Raw genomic sequence first — 19,132 nt, 5'->3', positions numbered from 1 at the left:
TTTGGGACAGAATTAGCCCTCGAGGTTGAGCTGCTTTTAGAGAAAGACCTACACCGCCTGCTGTCCGTCTGCCTCAGGAACCTCAGACACTGTGTTTTGCGAGTGATGGTCCACAGCCGTTTGCCCGAGGGCGGTACCGTGGACCTGCCGGTCCTCCCTTTACCCGCCCTCGGTTGTGCTCAGTCTGCACGGACAGGCCTGCCCTCAGCAGTTCTGTGCCTCGGAGGACAGTCAGGGTGAGCCCTGTCGCCCATCAGCTGCCGGGCGTGGTCCCTGAGCAGTGTGATGGGCACACTGAGCACTGTCTGTGAACCGCTGCCAGCAAAGGCACCCGGAACATTCCATGAGAAGAACTGTTCTCCCTAAAGGAGGACAGTGGTTAATACCCGTATGATAATTCTGCATGGCTGTCAGCCATAGGGAGGACCACACACTCCTTGACTCCGTTCCCACTTCCTGCACCCACCTCTTAGATGATATGATGATCCTGGAGGATGTTCACGGACAGAATTTAAAATTATTGTGTACTAATTCCAGCACACCCTTGCTGGTCCTGGGGCGTCAGGTGAGTTTTAAATCCCCGATCCTGTCCCCTCCTCTGCAGTATGAAGTCAGTATTACCCCTTCTGCCCACATGGTGATTACTGTAAAGAATAAGGGGGTAATGGTGGGTGTGCTTTGTGAATTAAAAAGCTGTATTCAAACAGAAAGTGCACGGATATGTTTATCCCTTACAGGTGAAGTAGCCTTTACTTCTGTTTACTGTGAACATGACTCCTGTGCTTCAGAATGGGAGGATGTGTTTGCTTTTAATCTCAGCTGCCAGATTCATTACTTGTAACAGTTTGACCTTTTCCTTCTTTACCTTGACATTTCTAAATTGCAGAGTCTGGGGCTGAGGCATCAGGCTGATGGGCAGCCTTGGGAGTGACTGGTGGCCTCTGTGGGCCATGGAGATGCTGGGATCGGTGGGGACTGTGGAACCGGAAGCCCGAGGAGGGGTGGCTTTCCCACACACCCGGCCCGGAGACGGAAGCCTGTGCTTCCAGAATGGTTGGACCCCTGCCTGACCCTGCTGTGAGCTCACTGACCCTTGTGTGTTTCTGATGCAGATTTACGTCCACCTGAAGGAAGGCGGGGGCCCTGACGGGCTGGACGCGCTGAAGAACAAGCCGCAGCTGCACAGCATGGTGGCCAGGAGCCTGTGCCGGACCGCGGCCGGCAAGAACTACATCATCTTCACCGGGCCCAGCATCACCAGCCTGACCCTGTTTGAGGAGTTTGAAAAGCAAGGTTTGGCAAGTGGGGAGCGAGTCTGGGCATGGTCCCCCGCCCCCGAGAAGTGGTGGGCAAGGCTGGGGATGCAGGCGTGTGGCGGGCAGCACAGAGCACAGGATGCCAGGTGGGGAGGCCCTCCCCCAGGGTGACAGGTCATGCCAGCCTGCCGGCTGCCTGCACCCTGCTGGGCACTGGAGGTCTGGAGGGAGACCAGACTCGTGGTCTGGGGGACAGATCAGTTCAGGTCTTCTGGGCACATCTCTTTGTGTCCTTTGTGGTAAGGCCATGGCCATCCGAGGAGTCTTCCTAGTGTTTTAGTCCATTCGGGCTGCTATAACAAAGTACCACAGAGTGGGTGGTTTATAGACCACCCTATAAATCCTTTTTATAGTTCCTATAAATAGGAATTCATTGCTCACAGCTCTGGAGGCTGGATGTCCAAGGTCGGGGTGCCAGTGTGGTCAGGTGAGGGCCCTCTTCCAGGTTGCAGACTTCTCCCTGTGTCTTCACATGGTGGAAGGGACTAGGGAGCTCTGTAGGGCCTCTTTTATAAGGGCACTAATCCCATTCATGAGGGCTCCACCCTCATGACCTAAGCACCTCCCAAAGGCCCACCTCCAAATACCATCACTTCAGGCATTAGGTTTTCAACATAGGAATTTGGGGTGCGGGGGACACAAATATTAAATCCGCAGCACCAAGGCACAGCTCCTACTAAGACTCTTAGGAAGTCTGAACTCCCCACCCAGGTCTGTAATGTAGCCCCTTCCAGCTGGGCAGAGAATTGTGTGCATTAATACAGGCAGCAGTACCATGGGCCTCAGAAAGGTGTTAGTTCCCCTCAGTGCTAAGATGCCTGGTTCGTTTGTTGCAAAGATTAGGCAAGCCTTCCAGGGCTCTGGCAGAAATGGGGCTATAGAGACAGACCTGGGCCGAGTCAGGAAGCCCCATGGCAGGTTGTATTTGCCTTCACTTCATCCTACATCTGGGATTTATATCCAGTCCACTCGGGAGAAACACAGAAAGCCCCCACTCAGCTACTCCAGACACTGGAATTGCAGACCTGTTGCTTAGCAACAGATCTGATGTCTGGCTTTAAAACAAAACCTCTTCTGGACTTCCCTGCTGGTCCAGTGGTAAAGAATCCACCTTCCACTGCAGGGGATGTGGGTTCAGTCCCTGGTCGGGGAACTAAGATCCCACGTGCTGCAGGGCAACTAAGCCGGTGCACAACTACTGAGCCCAGACGCCTCAAGTGGAGAGCCCGTGTGCTGCAACTAGAGAGAAGCCTGCGTGCCACAACTAAGACCCGATGCAGCCAAAAAAAAAAAAAAAAACAGCAAACCCTCTCAAGTAACGGGAAGCCCACAGCTTCCAACCTGTGGCCTCAGCCTGGACCCTGTGCTCTTGCCGGCCTGGGCTGCGTCTTACTCATCTGTAAGGCTGGTCCCAGCAGGGGTCAGGGTTTAATTGTTGAGAGAATTCCGTGTGGAGAGATCAGACTATGTGAAGAGGGGCCGTGGAGTCAAGTTGGAGAAAACTGGCCCTGACGCACGTTAACCCAGCACAATGGGTGCCCGTGTCAGAGCGTGGGGTGAGAGCCAGGGCTGCCGTGCCCGCTGGCCCGCTCTTGCGGGTCCCAGGGTGAGTGTCACATGCATGGCCCCCGGGGTTCCTAGAACTGCCCCCCACAGCGTCTGTGTGCCCTGCAGGCCCACTCCCTGCCCCACACCGTGGGTGTCCCTGTCTCCTGGACCAAGAGTCGCACGACATAGTCAGGACCCGCTTGTAGCTTGTGGGCTGGTGGGGTGCTGAGTGAGGACGCCAGAGGCTTCCCTGAGAGCTGGGCTGCTGGTCTGGGCCCTCCCCGCACGGGGAATTAGCGGAGGATGGAGGAGAATCTTCCAGTGAGAAGAAAATAAGTAGACGTGGAATTTGAAGTTTTCCGAGAGCAGACAAAGATTTCTTCGCTTGTTTGTTAGAAACATCTGAGGCTGTGAGCCCTCCCACATGACCTCCTGGACTTCCCCTGTGATGACCGACACGTGGGGAGGTTGTATCCACGTCGCTCACGGATGGCTGCCCCCACCCGCAGGGACTCGGACCGCCTCGTCTGGCCTGGTGCCCCCAGGGGCGTCTAACGGGCAGGGCGGCCGGGTTGAAGACAGGAGTCCCCGCTGAGTCTGGCTGTCCCTCCTGGGCGCACAGAGACTACTCTGTAAAATAATAGCCAGGAACGATATTCACGCAAGAATGGCCGTTTTCATAAATAAACTTGCGTGCTGCCGGATTCTCTTCTTCCCCTGTTAGGAGAAGGCAGCTGCTCTTTGGGTGGTTGGGTTCACCGAGCCGGTGGGCGATTTAAAACACTATCCTCATTTGTCTAATCCTCTGCCCTGTTTTGAAGACAGGTTCTTAAATCTCAAGGCCAGCGGAGTCTGGGTGGTTGGATCTGTAGAGATGGGAGCCGCAGGGAGCCCTCTTCTTTCTGGCAGCAACACTGGGCCTGCCCCCCGCCCCCCGCGGGTGTTATTCCTCACCCACTGCTGCTTCTGGGGCGGCACGGAGGACAGGAAGTCATCAGCCGTCCTTCCAGCGTTGGGGGGGGAAGCAGTGGTGAGGAGAGCATGGTCCTGGAACATGTGCCCATAGTGTCAGTGAGCCCGGAGGGGCGGACTGCTCCCGGGTCTTCAGTCAAAGTGCCCCATCACGTCCCCCCCCGGGTGTGGGGTGGGGTGGGCTTCCCCACGGCTTCCTGGGCGGGTGGGGGAAGCTGGGGACCACGAGCAGGGAGGGCTGGGAAAGACCTCGAGTCCCGGCGGAATTTAGAGAAGGCTCCTTGTTCCTGCTGGTCTCTGCCTGCGGGGCCTCCTGCCCCGCGGAACGTGCTGGGCGTCGAGGCCCCTCAGGAAGCTCCGCCCCCAGGGGCCCCACGCGTACAGCACAGGCAGGACCCCGTGTAGCGCGTGTCCTGTGATGACTCCCTGCCTCCTCTGCCTTTCACTTGGCTGCACGCGGCCGGGGCTGCCCGGGTGCCCGGCGAGTCTTGGTGAGGGTGGGTGGTGACTGGCTGGGTCAGGCTTAGACGGCAGACAGACCTGTGCTAACGATGCCCGTCTCTGCCCGCCCAGCCGGGAGCCTGCAGTGCCGGTGCATCGCATGTGCTCAGAAGTTTCTAGAAGCAGGTGGGAGGATGGGTCCTCGGGCTCAGCCCTATGCTGGCAGGTAGCCAGCCCTCTGGCCACAAGAGCGGCCGTTGTTACTGCCGACGCCCTGCTTGCGTTAGCTCTTCCCTGTGATCTTAGTACGTATGGAAGTTGGGGGCGGCAGCACATCTGGGATGAAAGCCCCCACTTCACCATCTCTTCTAGAGGGGCCCCCTGAGGGCCGAGCCCGGGGGTGTCGGGGGGAGCTGCCCTGAGGCCCTGCGGTCCATGTCCCCGCAGGGATCTACTGCTGCGGGCTGCTCAGCTCCAGGAAGAGTGACTGCACCGGCCTGCCGCCCTCCATGCTGAGCAGCCCGGCCTTGCCGCCCGCCCGGGGCCAGCACAGCATCCGAGTGAAGGGGAGCATGTCCCTGATCTGCTGGTACAACAAGGGGCACTTCCGCTTCCTGACCAACGCCTACTCGCCCGTGCAGCAAGGTGGGCACACGGTGGGCCCCGGGGCAGGGGTGTGGGTGAGCTCTGGCATCGGGTGGCCCCTGCCCCTCTTCGGCTCTGGGCCGCAGGGTGACGGCTGCTGCCCTTCGCGGGGCGGCAAGCGCTTCCTGGGCCCGCAGGCTGTCCGCTGCCTGGGACTTGCCAGCCGTCAACAGAAGCCGTGAGGCTGGCATTTGCAGGTCCCCCAGGTCGTACGCGGTGTGATTAATAGGCTCCGTTTGAACGGTATTTACATGATCGTCATCTAGGATTCTGTGAAAAATCTGTTCTGATGGGAGAGGGGGAAAGAAAGTCCACCATTCTTATCTTTAAAATGTCTTCCTTAGAAGTTAATTGCTAGCGTTGGGTTTTTGGGGGGTTCAGTTTGTATCGTCATTGATTTTCCTTGGGATTTAAAATCCATTGCTAACAAGGGGATTCATTTAGCAAGGAGCCTTATATTTAAGGGAAGCTACAGCTCAAACACGATTAAACAACAGAAAAGGAAATTGCAGTGACAAAGGGACCCTTTACAAAAATATTTATCGTTGTGTAGTGTATTTGAAAAGTCCCTTGTGTTCCTTTACATTAAGACATCTTTCCTTTTCTCTATTAAAGGAACACTGCTAAGGAGCTCAGGGGTGTGCGATGTGTGTGTGTGTGTCTGCGTGTGCGTGGTATGTGTGTTTGTACGTGGTATGTGGGTGTGTATTTAGTGCCTCTTGTTCAGTTATTCCCATCCTTCACCCCACGCACACACCTAAGTTGTGTTACATTTCAGTGGAGATTGCAATCGAGGAACTCAAGCACGTAGGTGTCGTTACCCCACTTATGTGTAGGGGGTGGAGAAAGCCGCCCCCCCCCTCGAGTGCTATGTCAAGGGCACTTAGAGGAGAGGTTTGGAATTGACCTTGTCAGCTGAAGGCCCGTTTGAATTGGACTTCTGCTCTCTTGCGGTTGGGGCCTCGGGGCCAGAGTGTCTCTAGGAACAGGTGTGGGTGTAGGGCATGGGAGCTGCTTCCCACCAAGTTACGTTAAGTGATAGCCTCTGAAACGATGTCCCAAAGCAAGGACTTCTCACTTGTCTGAGCTGGGTGAAATGAGGTAGCAGAGAACAGACCGCATCTGGGGAGGTTAGGGAGAAGCCTGCAATAGGATTGAAGATGACACATCTGAAAACCCCAATATCAAGGACTGGGACCCTTAAATCAGGCACCAAGGGGAGGAGGCAGGGGGCTGTTGAGGGAAGATGAGAAAATTGGGAGGGGTGATTTTTAAATACGCCGAAACTAGTATTTGTGTTCAATTCCGTGATAGTTTTCTAAAGTACGTACTCTATTATACATCACGCAGCCCCCGACCCTAGTCGCCCTTGAAAATCCCATGGAGTATGTCCACAGCCTGGCCACAGACTGACCCCCACCACCAGGCGCCTGGGCCCCCCCAGGGCCTGTGGACACTGGGAGCCCGGCGGGTGAGAGGAGACCCTGGGTGCGGCCAAGGGGGCTCGCAGAGCGGAGGCCGTGTGGCCGGCACGCTCCCCACTGGGAATCCTTCTCCTGGTCCACATCCTAGGGCCTCGTTTCTTAATGAAGGGAGGTAGTTTTCCTTTCGGTGTACTTCAAAGACATGATTTTTAAAAACCACCTCGTATTCCATCCTTAGATGTATCATAATTTCTTTATCTTGGCCCCTATGAACGATCCTTTTTTCATAATATGAATAATGATGTAGTGAAGATCTTCATATATAAATCTTCAGGTACATCTTTGATCACTTCCTTTGATCATTTTGATCCTTTGATCACTTCCAAGATAAATCTAAAAGTTGAACGGCTGGGCCAAAGGGTCTGAACGTTTTTAAGGCTCTTGATGCTGTGTTGCCAAAAGGCTGTACTTATTGCCGTTGCCGTAGGTTACAAGGGGACCGAGATTCCTCCTGCTTTATCAACACTATTTTTTTTTTCTTTTCTAAATTTGTCAATATGATGGCTGAAAAATGCTACAAAATTTTATATATGAATCGCCGTGACTGTTGGTGGGGTTGAACATCTTTTCCTGTGTTTTTAGCTGATGTTCAATGATTTCTTCATGTTCTTGTCAATTTTTCATTTGAAGTATTTGTCTTACGAAATTGAAAGCAGATTTTATGCCTACAGCAGATATTTTTCTTCGTTTGTTTTCCTTTTGCTTTTATTTATGGCCAGTAATTTTAACATAAAAAGGGTTTTTCATTTCCGCATCGACACAGCTGTCGATCATGTTATTTGCTCTCATGCATTAAAGCCCCTGCTCTGTCCCAAGGCCAGGTGAGTACAGTTCACTTGGTTGTTTTATAGGGGGATTTTGTGCACTTTGCAGTCATCCGCTTGGAATTTATTTTGGTCGTGGCACCAGATGGGCTGCTACTATTTTTTTTTCGTTAAGCGGCAAAGGTTGGTTGACCAAGCAGCCCCACCTCTGTACCTGAACCTTTTGTCAAATAATTCTTTTTTTCCCAACTTATTTTAAATGTCACCCAGCTGACAAAGTCTCCTATATTCTAAAGACTGCTTCTCAGCTTTATACTGTCATCTACTGTGACCATATTTGTTCTTGTAAAAGATGAGCAGAATTTCAAATTTTAGAAAACATGTAACTAGTTATGGACATTTTAGGGATTGATTGATTATTCCTTACTCCAGATTCTAAGGGGAAATGAGCCCTCTTTCAGAGACTGTGAGCGTATGCGGGCTTTTTAAGTTACATGCTGTCATTCATCCAGGGACATATCCCCATCGAGAACCGCATCCTTTTGCGTTTCTTCTAGAATCCATTTTAGGTCTACCGTCTCGTTGCCATCTCCCTCTTTGCCCACTTAGGGTTCAGATTCCATGAGGCTAATGTGAGTGTGGAATGTCTGCATGGGTCTGTGAGTCAGGTCTTGACTCATTCATTCAGACTTACAGAAGGACGGAAAGAAGGTCAGCCCAGCCAGAAAAAGCCCGGGGAAGGCAGAAGACAGAACTCCCTGGAAAATGAAGACACGTGGTCCTCTCATAGGCCCACGTGGACCTACGGTGTCACAGAGGTAGACACGTGGAATAAAGCTGTGCGCAGAGGGTCCCGCACACGGCTGTAAATGTACAGGGTGCACCCAGGAGAGCACGGCATTCCTGGTTATGAGGGCAGCGGACACAATAAATAGCACATCACCTCATTGTCAATGTCAATGTCTAAAGCTTTTCAGTCCTCAGAAAAGGATATTATAGGACAGCAGACTTACCCTTTCCAGCTCGAATAGTATCTAAATTCCAAAATTTCATGAGAGAGGAGCGTGGACTTGTTTATGAACTTGGGGAAATGCTAGAGACTGACGCACACCTGGATTTTGAAACCACTCTCCTGAGATTTCCAGCTGCAATCCTCATGTTGAGTTAAAACGTTAGAAGGGATGGGAAGGAAACGGAGAGGGAAAGCAGGCCTGGCACGGCTGGGTGTGCTGGGACAGCGGCGGCCCTGGAGCTAGTGCCCTGGCTGTGCGGAAGGCAGCAGCCGGAGCTGCAGGCGGGGAGGCCCAGGGGCACGGTGCTGGCCGAGGCCCTCGGACAGCGGGCCTGACCCGCTGGGAGCCCTGGTGACTCGGAGTGAGTTGTCCTCCACTTCTGGGAAAAGAACGGAGGGGATTTCATTTCTTTATGGGATGGTCTGATCTGCTCATACCCACGTGGACTCCGGGGAGCCCTAAAGGGGCCTCCTTAGTCCCAGAGGAGGCTGTAGGCGAAAGTCGGGCAAATTAAAATGGAGCTGGAGGTGGGAAACCTCCCAAGGCCATGTGCCTGGGCCGGGGTGTGGAACTGGGGTGTTTGCCCACTTGGACTTGAGGTCGGGCGGGGTGGTGAGCAAAGACACCAGCACAGGTCCCCTCAGGAAGGGTGCTGCAGAGACACAGCCCTCCTTGGAGGCAGGAGCCCAGCTGTGAAGGATGCACGTGTGTCTGCATCACCCGACCATAGAACGTCTCTCTGAGTGGGGAAAGGATCCCTAAGCAACCAGGGCCCAGGACCCTCTGGCTGGGCACGGAGGTCCTCTGAGCTTTGGAGGCTTTAGGAAGTGTGTTGCCCGGGTCCTGCCCTGGGCTTCCCCAGACCACAACTCTAGGGGCGGGGCCTGGCTTCTCAGTCTCTCACAAGATGTCCAGGTGCTTCTTCAGTGCAAAAATTCAGTATTGGGGGAGCGGGGTGGGAGACAAAAAAGATCCCGGCTCAGGGCTCAGTCTCAGCAGATGGACCTGTGTGACCATTTTTACTTCAGTTACGCCCATTTAAGTAGTGCTGAAAACCCACAGCCCTTTGAATGGCACTGTTCTCCTAATCACATCGTTCTGCGGGCGGCGGGGATGGGGGCGGGCTGCGCGGAGGAAGCGCTCTGTAATCCCGACCTCGCTCGCACGAGTGTCCTTCCCGCCCCCGCGTCCCCTCCGTGGGCGCAGTGGACGTCCACCCGGGCGGGCGGGGCAGGTCTTGGAAAGCAGGTTGTTGGACAGCAGGTTGAAGAGGACTGATGACCTCTTTTTGCTTCTCATGCCCGGTCAGTGGGACGTTTGAATCTTGCCGTGACCTCGGCGAGTGGCCCCGGGACGCGGTTCCATGTGTATTTGGGAGGCAAAGGCGTTTGAAGGCGTGTGAGAGAGGGCGTCCCAGGAGCAGCTGGGTGTACAGGGTTCTGTCCGCGGGGCGAGGCGTGGAAGAGCCTGGGGTCCGGGCAGCGGCTGCGCCTTCTGGCCTCTAGTCTCACCCTCTGCCTTGATGGAGGCGGCAGAGCAGGTGGAAGGGACCCCCGCTCCCTGACCTCGGTGGCCACCTCCCTCCCACCCCCGCTCAGACCCTGGCGGGAGGGGTTGAAGCCTGGGGGAGGGAGGGAAGGAGGGGGAAGGTGGATCCTGAGCTCCCCCTCTGCTCTCAAGGCCCCATCCGGTGCAGCAGCCCCACTCCACTTACGGCCGCCTTTGTGCCTCACCTCCCGCGGGCCCAGCCGTGGCCGTGTGTCCTGCGCTCCCCTGAAGCTGCAGTGGTGGTGTTGGTGGTGGTTTCCTTCCATCTCCTCCCCTGCCGTCTGTTTGACAAGCAGGCAGGGGGGAGGGGGGCACATTTTGAACGGGGGTCTGCGGGGGCGGCTCAGAGGGGACGTCCCGTCTGTTCCCCGCAGGCGTGATCATCAAGAGGAGGAGTGGGGAGATCCCCTGCCCGCTGGCCGTGGAGGCCTTCGCCGCCCACCTCAGCTACATCTGCAAGTACGATGACAAGTACAGCAAGTAAGTGAGCCAGCGCCCCGGCACGGGAGGCCTCGCCGCCGAGAACAGAGGGGCCGCTGGGCGGTCAGTGTCCCCAGGTTCAGAGTTGACAACGGGAGAGCCCGAGGGATAAAATCCCGAGCCCGCGGCCCGGCCCGCCCAGCCCCCCACCTCCTGCACCGCTGCCCTCTCTGTCCGCTCCCCTCCATCTCAGCCGCTGGCCTGCACCCCACACCCTCTGGGCCCCGGGCGCCGTCGGGCCGGGCCGCGTGTTTTCCGGCACCGGTTACGGAGCTCTTTCGCGTGCGGGCGTGGGCGCAGGTGTGGGGTCGTCGTCAAGTGCACACGCGGTGTGCGTGTACGCGCCCCCCTGCTGTCTCGGGGCGAGCTCCTGTGTCCACAACAGGAGGGAAGAAATGATTGCCCTTGAACCTCGGTCTGCCCATGAAATTACTGGGCCTGAGCCTCACAGCCTGGAACAGGGTTGGACTAACGCCAAAGGCGGTGGGCATTTTCGCAGCCCTCCTTGAGGGGCACGGACGTCCCCCCAGGCTGCTTGCGGGCGGGGAGGGCAGCACGTGGTCCTGGGTCTCCTGGGAAAGCCCGGGCGTGAGAGGGAGCCCCGCTGCGCAGGGAGTCACCGGACGGTCTCCGCGGAGCCTGCGGCGTGCCTGGCGCCTCGCGGGCCTGCGCGGCGGCTCCAGGGGAGTCGGCACGATTGCGCGAATGGACATCCGCGGCCGCCCTGCCTGGGCGTCTCGGTGGTGCCGAGGCTACTGGCCCCCGGGGTGCAGAGACACACGTGCAGACGGAGGACGCGGCGCAGGGATGGGTCCTGAGTTGGCCGTCTGGGGGGAGCGCCGTCCTCCGTCTCGGGGCAGAGGAGGCCTCCCTCTGAGGGGCGGCGGGGGTGGTGAAGAGACACGCACGGAGCTGCGGGCAGACGGGGCGCGAGATGGCTCGGGTTGTGTCGCGCTTGAGCAGGGCCCTCGGCGACCCGGGGAGCCCCTCGGCCCGGTTCCCTCCAGAGCTCCGGGCTGCACCGCAGAGGCCTGGCCCCTGGTCTCGGTGTCCCCTGTGGTGACCCGCCTCCTCCCACCTGACCTTTGATAGGGGTTGTTGGCACGTTCAAGTACGGTTCACGGGGCCGAGCCTCAGAGAGAGGCTGCCCCGCCCTCCCGCCCCTCCCCACAGTCGGGTTCCCGCCGCCGCGCCCCCTGCGGCATCTCGCTGACCCCGATGAGGCCTTTCGGGGATGTCTGTCCTGCACCGGGTCCCCGGGCACCGTCCGAGGCAGCCTCCCTTGCCGTTCTGTCCTCCTAGGTATTTCATTTCTCATAAACCAAACAAGACCTGGCAGCAGGTGTTCTGGTTTGCCGTCAGCGTCGCCATCAACAACGCCTACATCCTGTACAAGATGTCGGAGGCCTACCACGTGAAGAGGTACAGCCGGGCCCAGTTCGGGGAGAGACTCGTGCGAGAGCTGCTGGGCCTGGAGGACACCTCTCCGAGCCTCTGATGCCGCGGGCGCGGCCCAGGTTAGGTAAGGACCGGGTCCAGGGAGGGGCGGGGGAGCCTGACGTCCGACCCGCCGGCCGGAGACCCGGAGACGCCCTGCGTGGGGCTGCGGCCCGGGAGGGGTGCTCGGGGCCTCTGGAGGGACCAGGACGGACCTGGTCAGAGGATGGCGCCCCCCCGCTTTCCACGCAAAGAAGAGCACGGCCTCCCTCCGGAGAGCGGGGCTTCCTGCAGGTGTGGCCCCGAGCCAGACCCTCCGTGCAGCCAGCGCGGGGCATGGAGGGCACCCTCACGACGCCCCGGAGGCCGCGGGAGAGCCCGCTCGGCACAGGGGACCTGGGAGGGCTGCAGCCACCGGGGGCGCCAGGGATGGGATGAGGCGAGCCGGAGCGCGTCCTGCTTGGTGAAGATGGAGAGACGTCGTGACGTGGTTCGCGCCTCGCCGTGCCTGCGGGTGGCGGGAGGCGAGCCGGGTGGGCTCTGCGCGGCTGGGACTGCTCAGGTGTCTGCGGGAGCCCGGAGGGTTTCCCAGCGTTTGCCCTGTGCAGGCAGCTTAGAACGGGGCTCGTAGAAGAAGAAAGACAACCCGGCGCCACGAAAAGGCAGCGACGGCGCGGGGAGCGGGGCCCTCTGATACGTCCACGCGGCCTTCCTGCCCATCCCTGCGTGGCCGGTGGACGGGGAGAAAGGGAGAATGGCAGTGAAGTGTGAGGCCGGTTTTTATTTTTAAATATATCTTCAGGTTATTTTCTTACTGTTGCTTCAGATCTTCTGTAAAAGGAAATGTCCCTCTTCTTTTCTGCCCTCCCCCTCTCACCCCACCCTGTCGTGGCTCTTTGCATGATCACAGGCCTGGACCTGGGCCAGAGAGGGCACCTCGCGTCCATCAGACCACGGGGGCCTGCGGGCCTTGAGCTCGGTCATCATTAGCAGAACCACTTGTTTTGGAAAATACATAGCATGGCTGAGACAACAGAATGTCTCTACGGATGACCACTCGCGAACTCTCTCCCTCGCGTGGTCACCGGGCAGTGTCTGCCGGCCTCACAGCACCCCTCCGAACGGTGTGGTGGGCATTGGCAAACCCACCTGTACCAGCTTGGCTGGGCGTGATTCCCGCAGGCCGGGGGCCTGCTCACCGCCAGCCCGAAAGGCCTTCGTGACAAGCAGCTGGCAGCAAGGGCTTTGCTTACTGCCCAGAACACTTGGGCCTTTTCTGAACCAAGGTCCACCGGTCTCCCTGGGAGACCTCGGCCAGGGTGGTCGGCTGGTCTGGCTGTCCCCGCAGATAAGAAACAAGTAATTTCTAGAGTTACGTGATCCCCCTTCGACCCAGTTTATGTCGCCCCCTTATTTTTACAGATGCAAACCTACTCTACTCAGGCTTTGGGACGTTCTTCCCTGTTGTCACTCAGTTAATTAAAAGTGTTGCTGGCGGCATGCTCCCAACTCACATCATTTCTGTCCCCGGGTTCATGACGGTCACCTCACCTGTGGTTTTAATCCGATGCCACGGATCGTAGGCCAAATTTTAAATCGCGTCTCAACACACCTTTGCCGTGTCCTTTAATTGGATTGGAAGCACTTTTACCACATGGAGAAATCTATTTTTAATTTGTGATGCTTTTCTACAAGGTCCACTATTTCTGAGTTTAATGCGTTTCCAACACTTAGGGAGACTCTAATGAAAGCTGATGATTTTCTTTTCTGTCCAAATAAGTAAAAGAAAAAAAATAAAAGTCTATTTAGATGTTGACTCTTTGTTAATACGTGAGTTTGTTTAAAACGTCAGGGACAAAAATCCGGGCTCCTTTTTTTAAGTCTTGATTTCCTGTATAATCCCACGTACACGATCTTGACTGTTGTAGCACCATGAACCAGTGAGCAGTTTAGAAGAGGAATTCAGCTAAAAGTGTTGACTGGAGACACGTATATAGATGCCTAGTCCCCCCCCCCCCCCCCGTGAGCGTTTAGTTGTATTGCAAGCGCCTCTGCCGTCAGACACGTCGCGCCTGTCTCCCAGCCTGGCGGTCCGTCCTCTCCCAGGCTGTGCGTCGTTCTGATTCAACACAAGAGGCGCTGCCGTGACCAGTAGTGGGTGACTTCACATCACCAAGTGATTACAGAGTAAGGACACCATCTTAGTGCTCTGAACTCAAGACGGTGGCCACCTGGTTTCTGAGAAATGACTGAGGGGACAGCAGTTCAGCTGGGTTCTAGCGGAGGCTGCGGCGACCGCACCAGCTCTCAGGTTGAGAGCGGTTTCTCTTCCCTTTCCGGGAGGAGGGCAGAGTGACAGGCAGCGCTGATTAGGAGAACCTGCAGGGACCCGGACCTCACCCTCGGATGGGATGTGGCGTGACTCGCTAGCATTCACCAGACTCCATACCTCCCTGGGTCTGAGGGCCGGCGGGTCCCCACTGGACAGGCTCATTGAGAAGCTGGCCATTACTGGTGAGCAGGAAGGGGCCCAGTGCGAGGTTCTCAGGGGAGGGGCGGCCAGCACAGCCCTGGCAGAGGCTGAGAGGCAGGTGGCCTCCCCTGTCTGTGCAGGTCCTGCCACTGTGGCATACCATTCCCGGTGGGAGGTCTTTGCTACGGGGTCTAGGAAGAAAGGACAGACAATGAGCTCCCAACCCGGTTCAAAACAAAGCACCACTGGAGTTTCTAAGCTTCTCCAGAGAACATCTGTTAGACCGAACGCAGGTTGACCTGTTTGGTTCCACCGTTTGTGATGTAGTCACATGACCTCAGCTGTCTCTGGAAGTAGGTAAGGTAATTCTTAGGAGAGTATAACTTGAATGAATTGCTGATTGTATCTGGTGCCTTCTTTCTCAGGGTCTATATTTCAGATGCATTGTCTTTTTCCCCCCGCACTCTGCTTCCCCAAAAGTCTCAGATTTGAGCAATATCTCACTTTGGTCATGGGAACATTACATGAATATTTCAGAACTCAGGTGAGTGACAGGAAAATCTTGGTGTCTGGATCATTCTGGGCAAAGGTATCCAGTTTATTGACTAAATTAGACAAGGCCTGGCCACCGAAATCGAAGTAACTCTGCAGCTGTGGCCGACGTGAGAAGGTCGCAGAGCCCAGCCGGGGCAGGGAGGTCCTGGGTCACAGTGTGTGGCCGGGCACCGCTGTCACCCTCCGGAACCCCGCCCCGGCATCCGCAGCGAGGGGGGGTGAGGCAGGCTCGCCATCACCGCTGAGTGATGCCCCCTCCAGCCTGTGGTTAAGGGAAAAAGCATCCCCCCACATAGCAGGTCCTGGAGGTCCAGGAGAGCAACTCAGCGACAGGCTGATGGGAGAGGGAAAGGGCATGCCGTCCACCACGAGGCGACCACGGGCGACCACGGGCAGACAGCCAGGGCCACGTCCGTGCAGCACAGAGAGCTCCCTGTGCCCCAGCTCTTCTCCTTCCGGGCTCCCTGCTCCCTCCTCCCGTCACCATCCCCAGCTTGCAGGGGGGTGTTGGACAGCTTTCCCAGGTGAGCCAGAGGACCTGGCACCGAGGCCACGTTCTAGCCACTGCACACACTGGCTGCCCAGATCCACCATGAGGGTCGGCAGCTTTAGCCCTGATTTACGTAATGCCTTTATAGGGCGTCCTCTCCTGTCTGGGGCTTTACAGAAAGGAGAGATCAAACCTCTCTTCTGATCTCAAATACTGCAGACAGTCAAGGTACACACCCTCCCTGCATCGTTCTCACTCACTTGTGTTCCCTTCTTGCCCTGGACCAGGTGGGTGTTTTTGGCTGAAGGCTTGATGCAGCCCAACTTGACCTGGTGGTGAGCTGTGGTCTGGGGGGCATTCGGCCAGAGAAAGGCCCTAGGCTGCAGCCGGCCCTGGGCTGGGCCAGCCGGCCTCTCCTCACCAGGCAGCATGAGGGGAGGCGGGGGGAGGGCCAGCCTGGAACCTCTCCCCAGGTGCCCAGGTGCCTGCCGTCCTGTGGGTCGTGGGCTGGGGTAGGGGGTGCGTCTCCAGAATGGTCTTGATCCCTCCTCCTCAGGTGCCGCCCACTGGCCAGCTTGTGTCGTGTTGTCCCCATGGTGGGTAGAGGCTCGTCAACAGTCTTGGGTATAGAAAGCCAAGGGTACCAAAGGAAAGGGAGCCCCCAAAAGATCACAGCACGGTTCCCAGGAAGTGACCCCAGCCCTGCCCCAGGGACTCCACAGCCCCTTCTGGAAAAGAGCGATGTTGAATAGCCCCTGTGTTTCTGTAGCCTCCACTGTCATAGCCAAACACCTTCTATTTTTTTTTTTTTGATAGATCTTTATTGGAGTATAATTGCTTTACAATGTTGTGTTAGTTTCTGCTGTATAACAAAGTGAATCAGCTATATGCATACGTATATCCCCATATCCCCTCCCTCTTGAGCCTCCCTCCCACCCTCCCTATCCCACCCCTCTAGGTGGTCACAAAGCACAGAGCTGATCTCCCTGTGCTATGCGGCTGCTTCCCACTAGCTATCTATTTTACATTTGGTAGTGTATATATGTCCATGCCACTCTCTCACTTCGTCCCAGCTTACCCTTCCCCCTCCCCTTGTCCTCAAGTCCATTCTCTACGTCTGCATCTTTATTCCTGTCCTGCCCCTAGGTTCTTCAGAACCTTTTTTTCTAGATTCCATATATATATGTTAGCATAGAGTATTTGTTTTTCTGTTTCTGACTTACTTCACTCTGTATGACAGACTCTAGGTCGCACTGTTTACAATAGCCAGAACATGACACCTAAATGTCCATCGACAGATGAATGGATAAAGAAGATGTAACACCTTCTGTCGTGATTAGGAAGAGTGCTGAGACCTCCCACTTTGCACTCCATTGTTTAAGCTTTTACTCCATGTGGCCTCCCTGTGTGTCTCATCTTTGATAGTATTTCTAAACCTCCTCTCTGAGTGTGTCATTCTCTTCCATTAAGAGATGAAAGAAGGTACCGGTACCACGCTGGCACTTGGAGCCGTTGCTCCAACATGTGAGCAGGAAGTGAGGCGGTGTCACGTGGGCTGGGCCTGTGTCCCCGCACCGCCCACCCCGTGCCTGGTCCACGCCCCTTTTCTCCACCGTCCAGACCCTCCCAGCCATGACCTCTGTTGGAGACGCCCTGGCAGCTTCCCGTGCGGGTGCAGGCTCTGCCCAGGGGTGAAGTACATTCCTGCGCCAGTGCACAGCCATGACTGGGTCTCCTTAAAGGAGAGGTGCCCGTATGATGCTTGGCTGGGCCTTCTCTTCTGCATCAGCTACTGTGCAAACAGATGAAGGGCTTTTTTTCCTAAGCTACTTGGAAGCATGACCTTTTGTGTCCATATCTGGAGATGAAGGCTGAAGAGGAGAGGGCCCCTGGCGTCTGTGGAGACCTGCAAGGGGGCAGGAGGCGATGGGGGGGGTGCTCGGCTCCCGTTCAGGTGTGAGAGCCCAGGTGTCCTTCAGGCAGGGGCATACTGTGGCCCAGGATGAAAGGGGATAGCGCAGCACATCTGAGACGCCGCTTCTCCCCGCCAGGAGACCACCTGGGTAGAGCACCCCCCTTTTGGATCTCTCTCTTTAATCTTTCATTCATTCTCTTACGCATCCCTCGGACAGGTCTCTATCAAAGCCGAACTATAATCAAAAGTGAGTATGGAGTGTCCATTCCTGGCCCAGACCTGGTTGTTGGCTTGGCTGGGTGGTTTCATTTAATCCTCAGGACTGCCTGTGAGCCAGGACCATCAGTACAGTAAGTCCCTTACATACGAACGAGTTCCACGCTGAGAGCGCGTTCGTAAGTCCAATGTATTCATAAGTCCAACAGAGTTAGCCTAGGTACCCAACTAACACAGCCGGCTATATAGTGCTGTACTGTCATAGGTTTATAATACTTTTCACACGAATAATACATACCTAAAAAATAAACACAAAAAATAAAGAAAACATTTTTAATCTTACAGTGCAGTCCCTGGAAAAGTGCAGTAGTCCAGGACAACACCTGGCATCCAGGGACTGGCATCGAGTGAATAGGCAAGAAGAGGTACTGACTGGAGTGGGGGGAGAGGAGGTGGGAGACGGTAGAGCTGAAGGATCGTTACCAATAGGAGACGGAGGGCAAGCTGCAACTTCACTCACGCCTGACATTGATGGAACGCACGTTCGCATCTTTGAAAGCTTGCAACTTGAAGGTTCGTATGTAGGGGACTTCCTGTATCCCTATTTCTCGAGGGGGGAAGGTGATGCCTCACGGCCGTAGGGACTCCAGGGGGTAGAGGCGTTGGGTGGACCTCAGTCACTCCCACCAACGCCCGGGCGGCTCAGCTTTCCCGGCAGGCGCGGTACCAAGAGCCAAACTGCACGGTCTCTGCCTCGAGGGCGCTGGGGTGCAAATACGTCGGGGCTCAACGGAGGCTGAGATCTGCCCAGAAGAAAGGTTTCCATGAGGGCCGAGCCCCCCGCGTGGTGGAGGTGGCAGTCGGCGTTGCTCCTGGGTGCACGGCACAGCCCCCCTCCGAAATGTGGGGTGTTTCACCTCCGCAGGCACCAGACGCGCCTGCTTACACAGCCCCGGAAAGATGGGGCCTGAGCATCTCGGAAGGCTGGGACGAGACTGCCTCTGACCAGGACTTGCCGGTTTATACAAAAGTGTCTTTGGAAAGCGTGGCATCCTGTGGAGCAGCAAGGCAAAAACGTGGTCTTAGCTATTCAAGAGGTCATCACCAAGCACAAAGAGAGTTTCTCATCTCATCAGTACTCATACGCAGTTATGAAACTTTTCTTCCTTTCATTCCCCCAGCAACTTGTACCCTGTTCTGTTTTCTCCCAGGAAGCGTGGTGCTCACCTCTTTCCCCACCTTCCTCCACTAAGAAAGGGCCGCAGCTTAGGCAGAAAAGTGGTGGAAAAAATGATTAATTGGGCAAATGAGATTTTTAGCTTTTTTAATTAGCTCTTTCCCTAGACTTAGCTGTTTAAAAAGAAAAAAATGCATCTAGCTTCACAGTTGGGAGCTCCCTTCCTGTGAGTAGAACACAGAAGGAAGGAGTGGAAGGGGTTTCTATGATTTCAGTAGATTAAAAAGGTGGACTCAGAACAGTTGTATACATTTTTAGGTGTAAATTTAAGATCTGGAGTTGTGGGATTGTGGGATTCTTGATTGAGGCATTTTGGGGTAACTTTCATCCATTTCAACATAATGGCGTAGTATGATGTGACTCAAAGTGTTGTCCCCTTGTCACTACTCATCACTAGAAGTACAGTATCCAAAGTGGGACGGATGCTCTGCCAGCTCCTGTACCAGTCAAGCCATGTGTCCAGCCCTGGCCCCTCCCTACAGCAGGAGACCTCGACCAGTCACGGGTCCAGGAGGCAAGGACAGTGGGTCCACATCAAAAGCGAATGCTAAATGTTTCAGACATTACATGAAATTTCTAAAAATCTCATATTTGTATT

The 19,132-nt window shown here is 55.8% G+C and overlaps 1 protein-coding gene across 4 annotated transcripts in view; it reads left to right on the top strand.

Moving 5' to 3' along the window:
- Positions 1 to 13,464, top strand: part of PGBD5 (piggyBac transposable element derived 5) — an 88,200-nt gene extending 74,736 nt beyond the window's left edge. For 2 of the 4 annotated variants that reach the window (XM_057531533.1, XM_057531535.1), the window contains exons 4-7: positions 1,113 to 1,293; positions 4,725 to 4,922; positions 10,106 to 10,211; positions 11,514 to 13,464. In XM_057531533.1, the coding sequence (XP_057387516.1) occupies positions 1,113 to 1,293; positions 4,725 to 4,922; positions 10,106 to 10,211; positions 11,514 to 11,709 (681 nt within the window). In that variant the 3' untranslated portion in view covers positions 11,710 to 13,464. The remainder of the gene's footprint in view (positions 1 to 1,112; positions 1,294 to 4,724; positions 4,923 to 10,105; positions 10,212 to 11,513) is intronic. The other 2 variants (XR_009005736.1, XM_057531534.1) reach the window with 2 other exon arrangements.
- Positions 13,465 to 19,132: the final 5,668 nt, after the last annotated feature.

The sequence above is a fragment of the Balaenoptera acutorostrata genome, chromosome 16 (genome assembly GCF_949987535.1).
Source record: "Balaenoptera acutorostrata chromosome 16, mBalAcu1.1, whole genome shotgun sequence".
In the NCBI taxonomy this organism is placed as follows: domain Eukaryota; kingdom Metazoa; phylum Chordata; class Mammalia; order Artiodactyla; family Balaenopteridae; genus Balaenoptera; species Balaenoptera acutorostrata.
The sequence above is the reverse complement of the archived record's forward strand: the minus strand, read 5'-3'. Positions and strand labels throughout refer to the sequence as shown.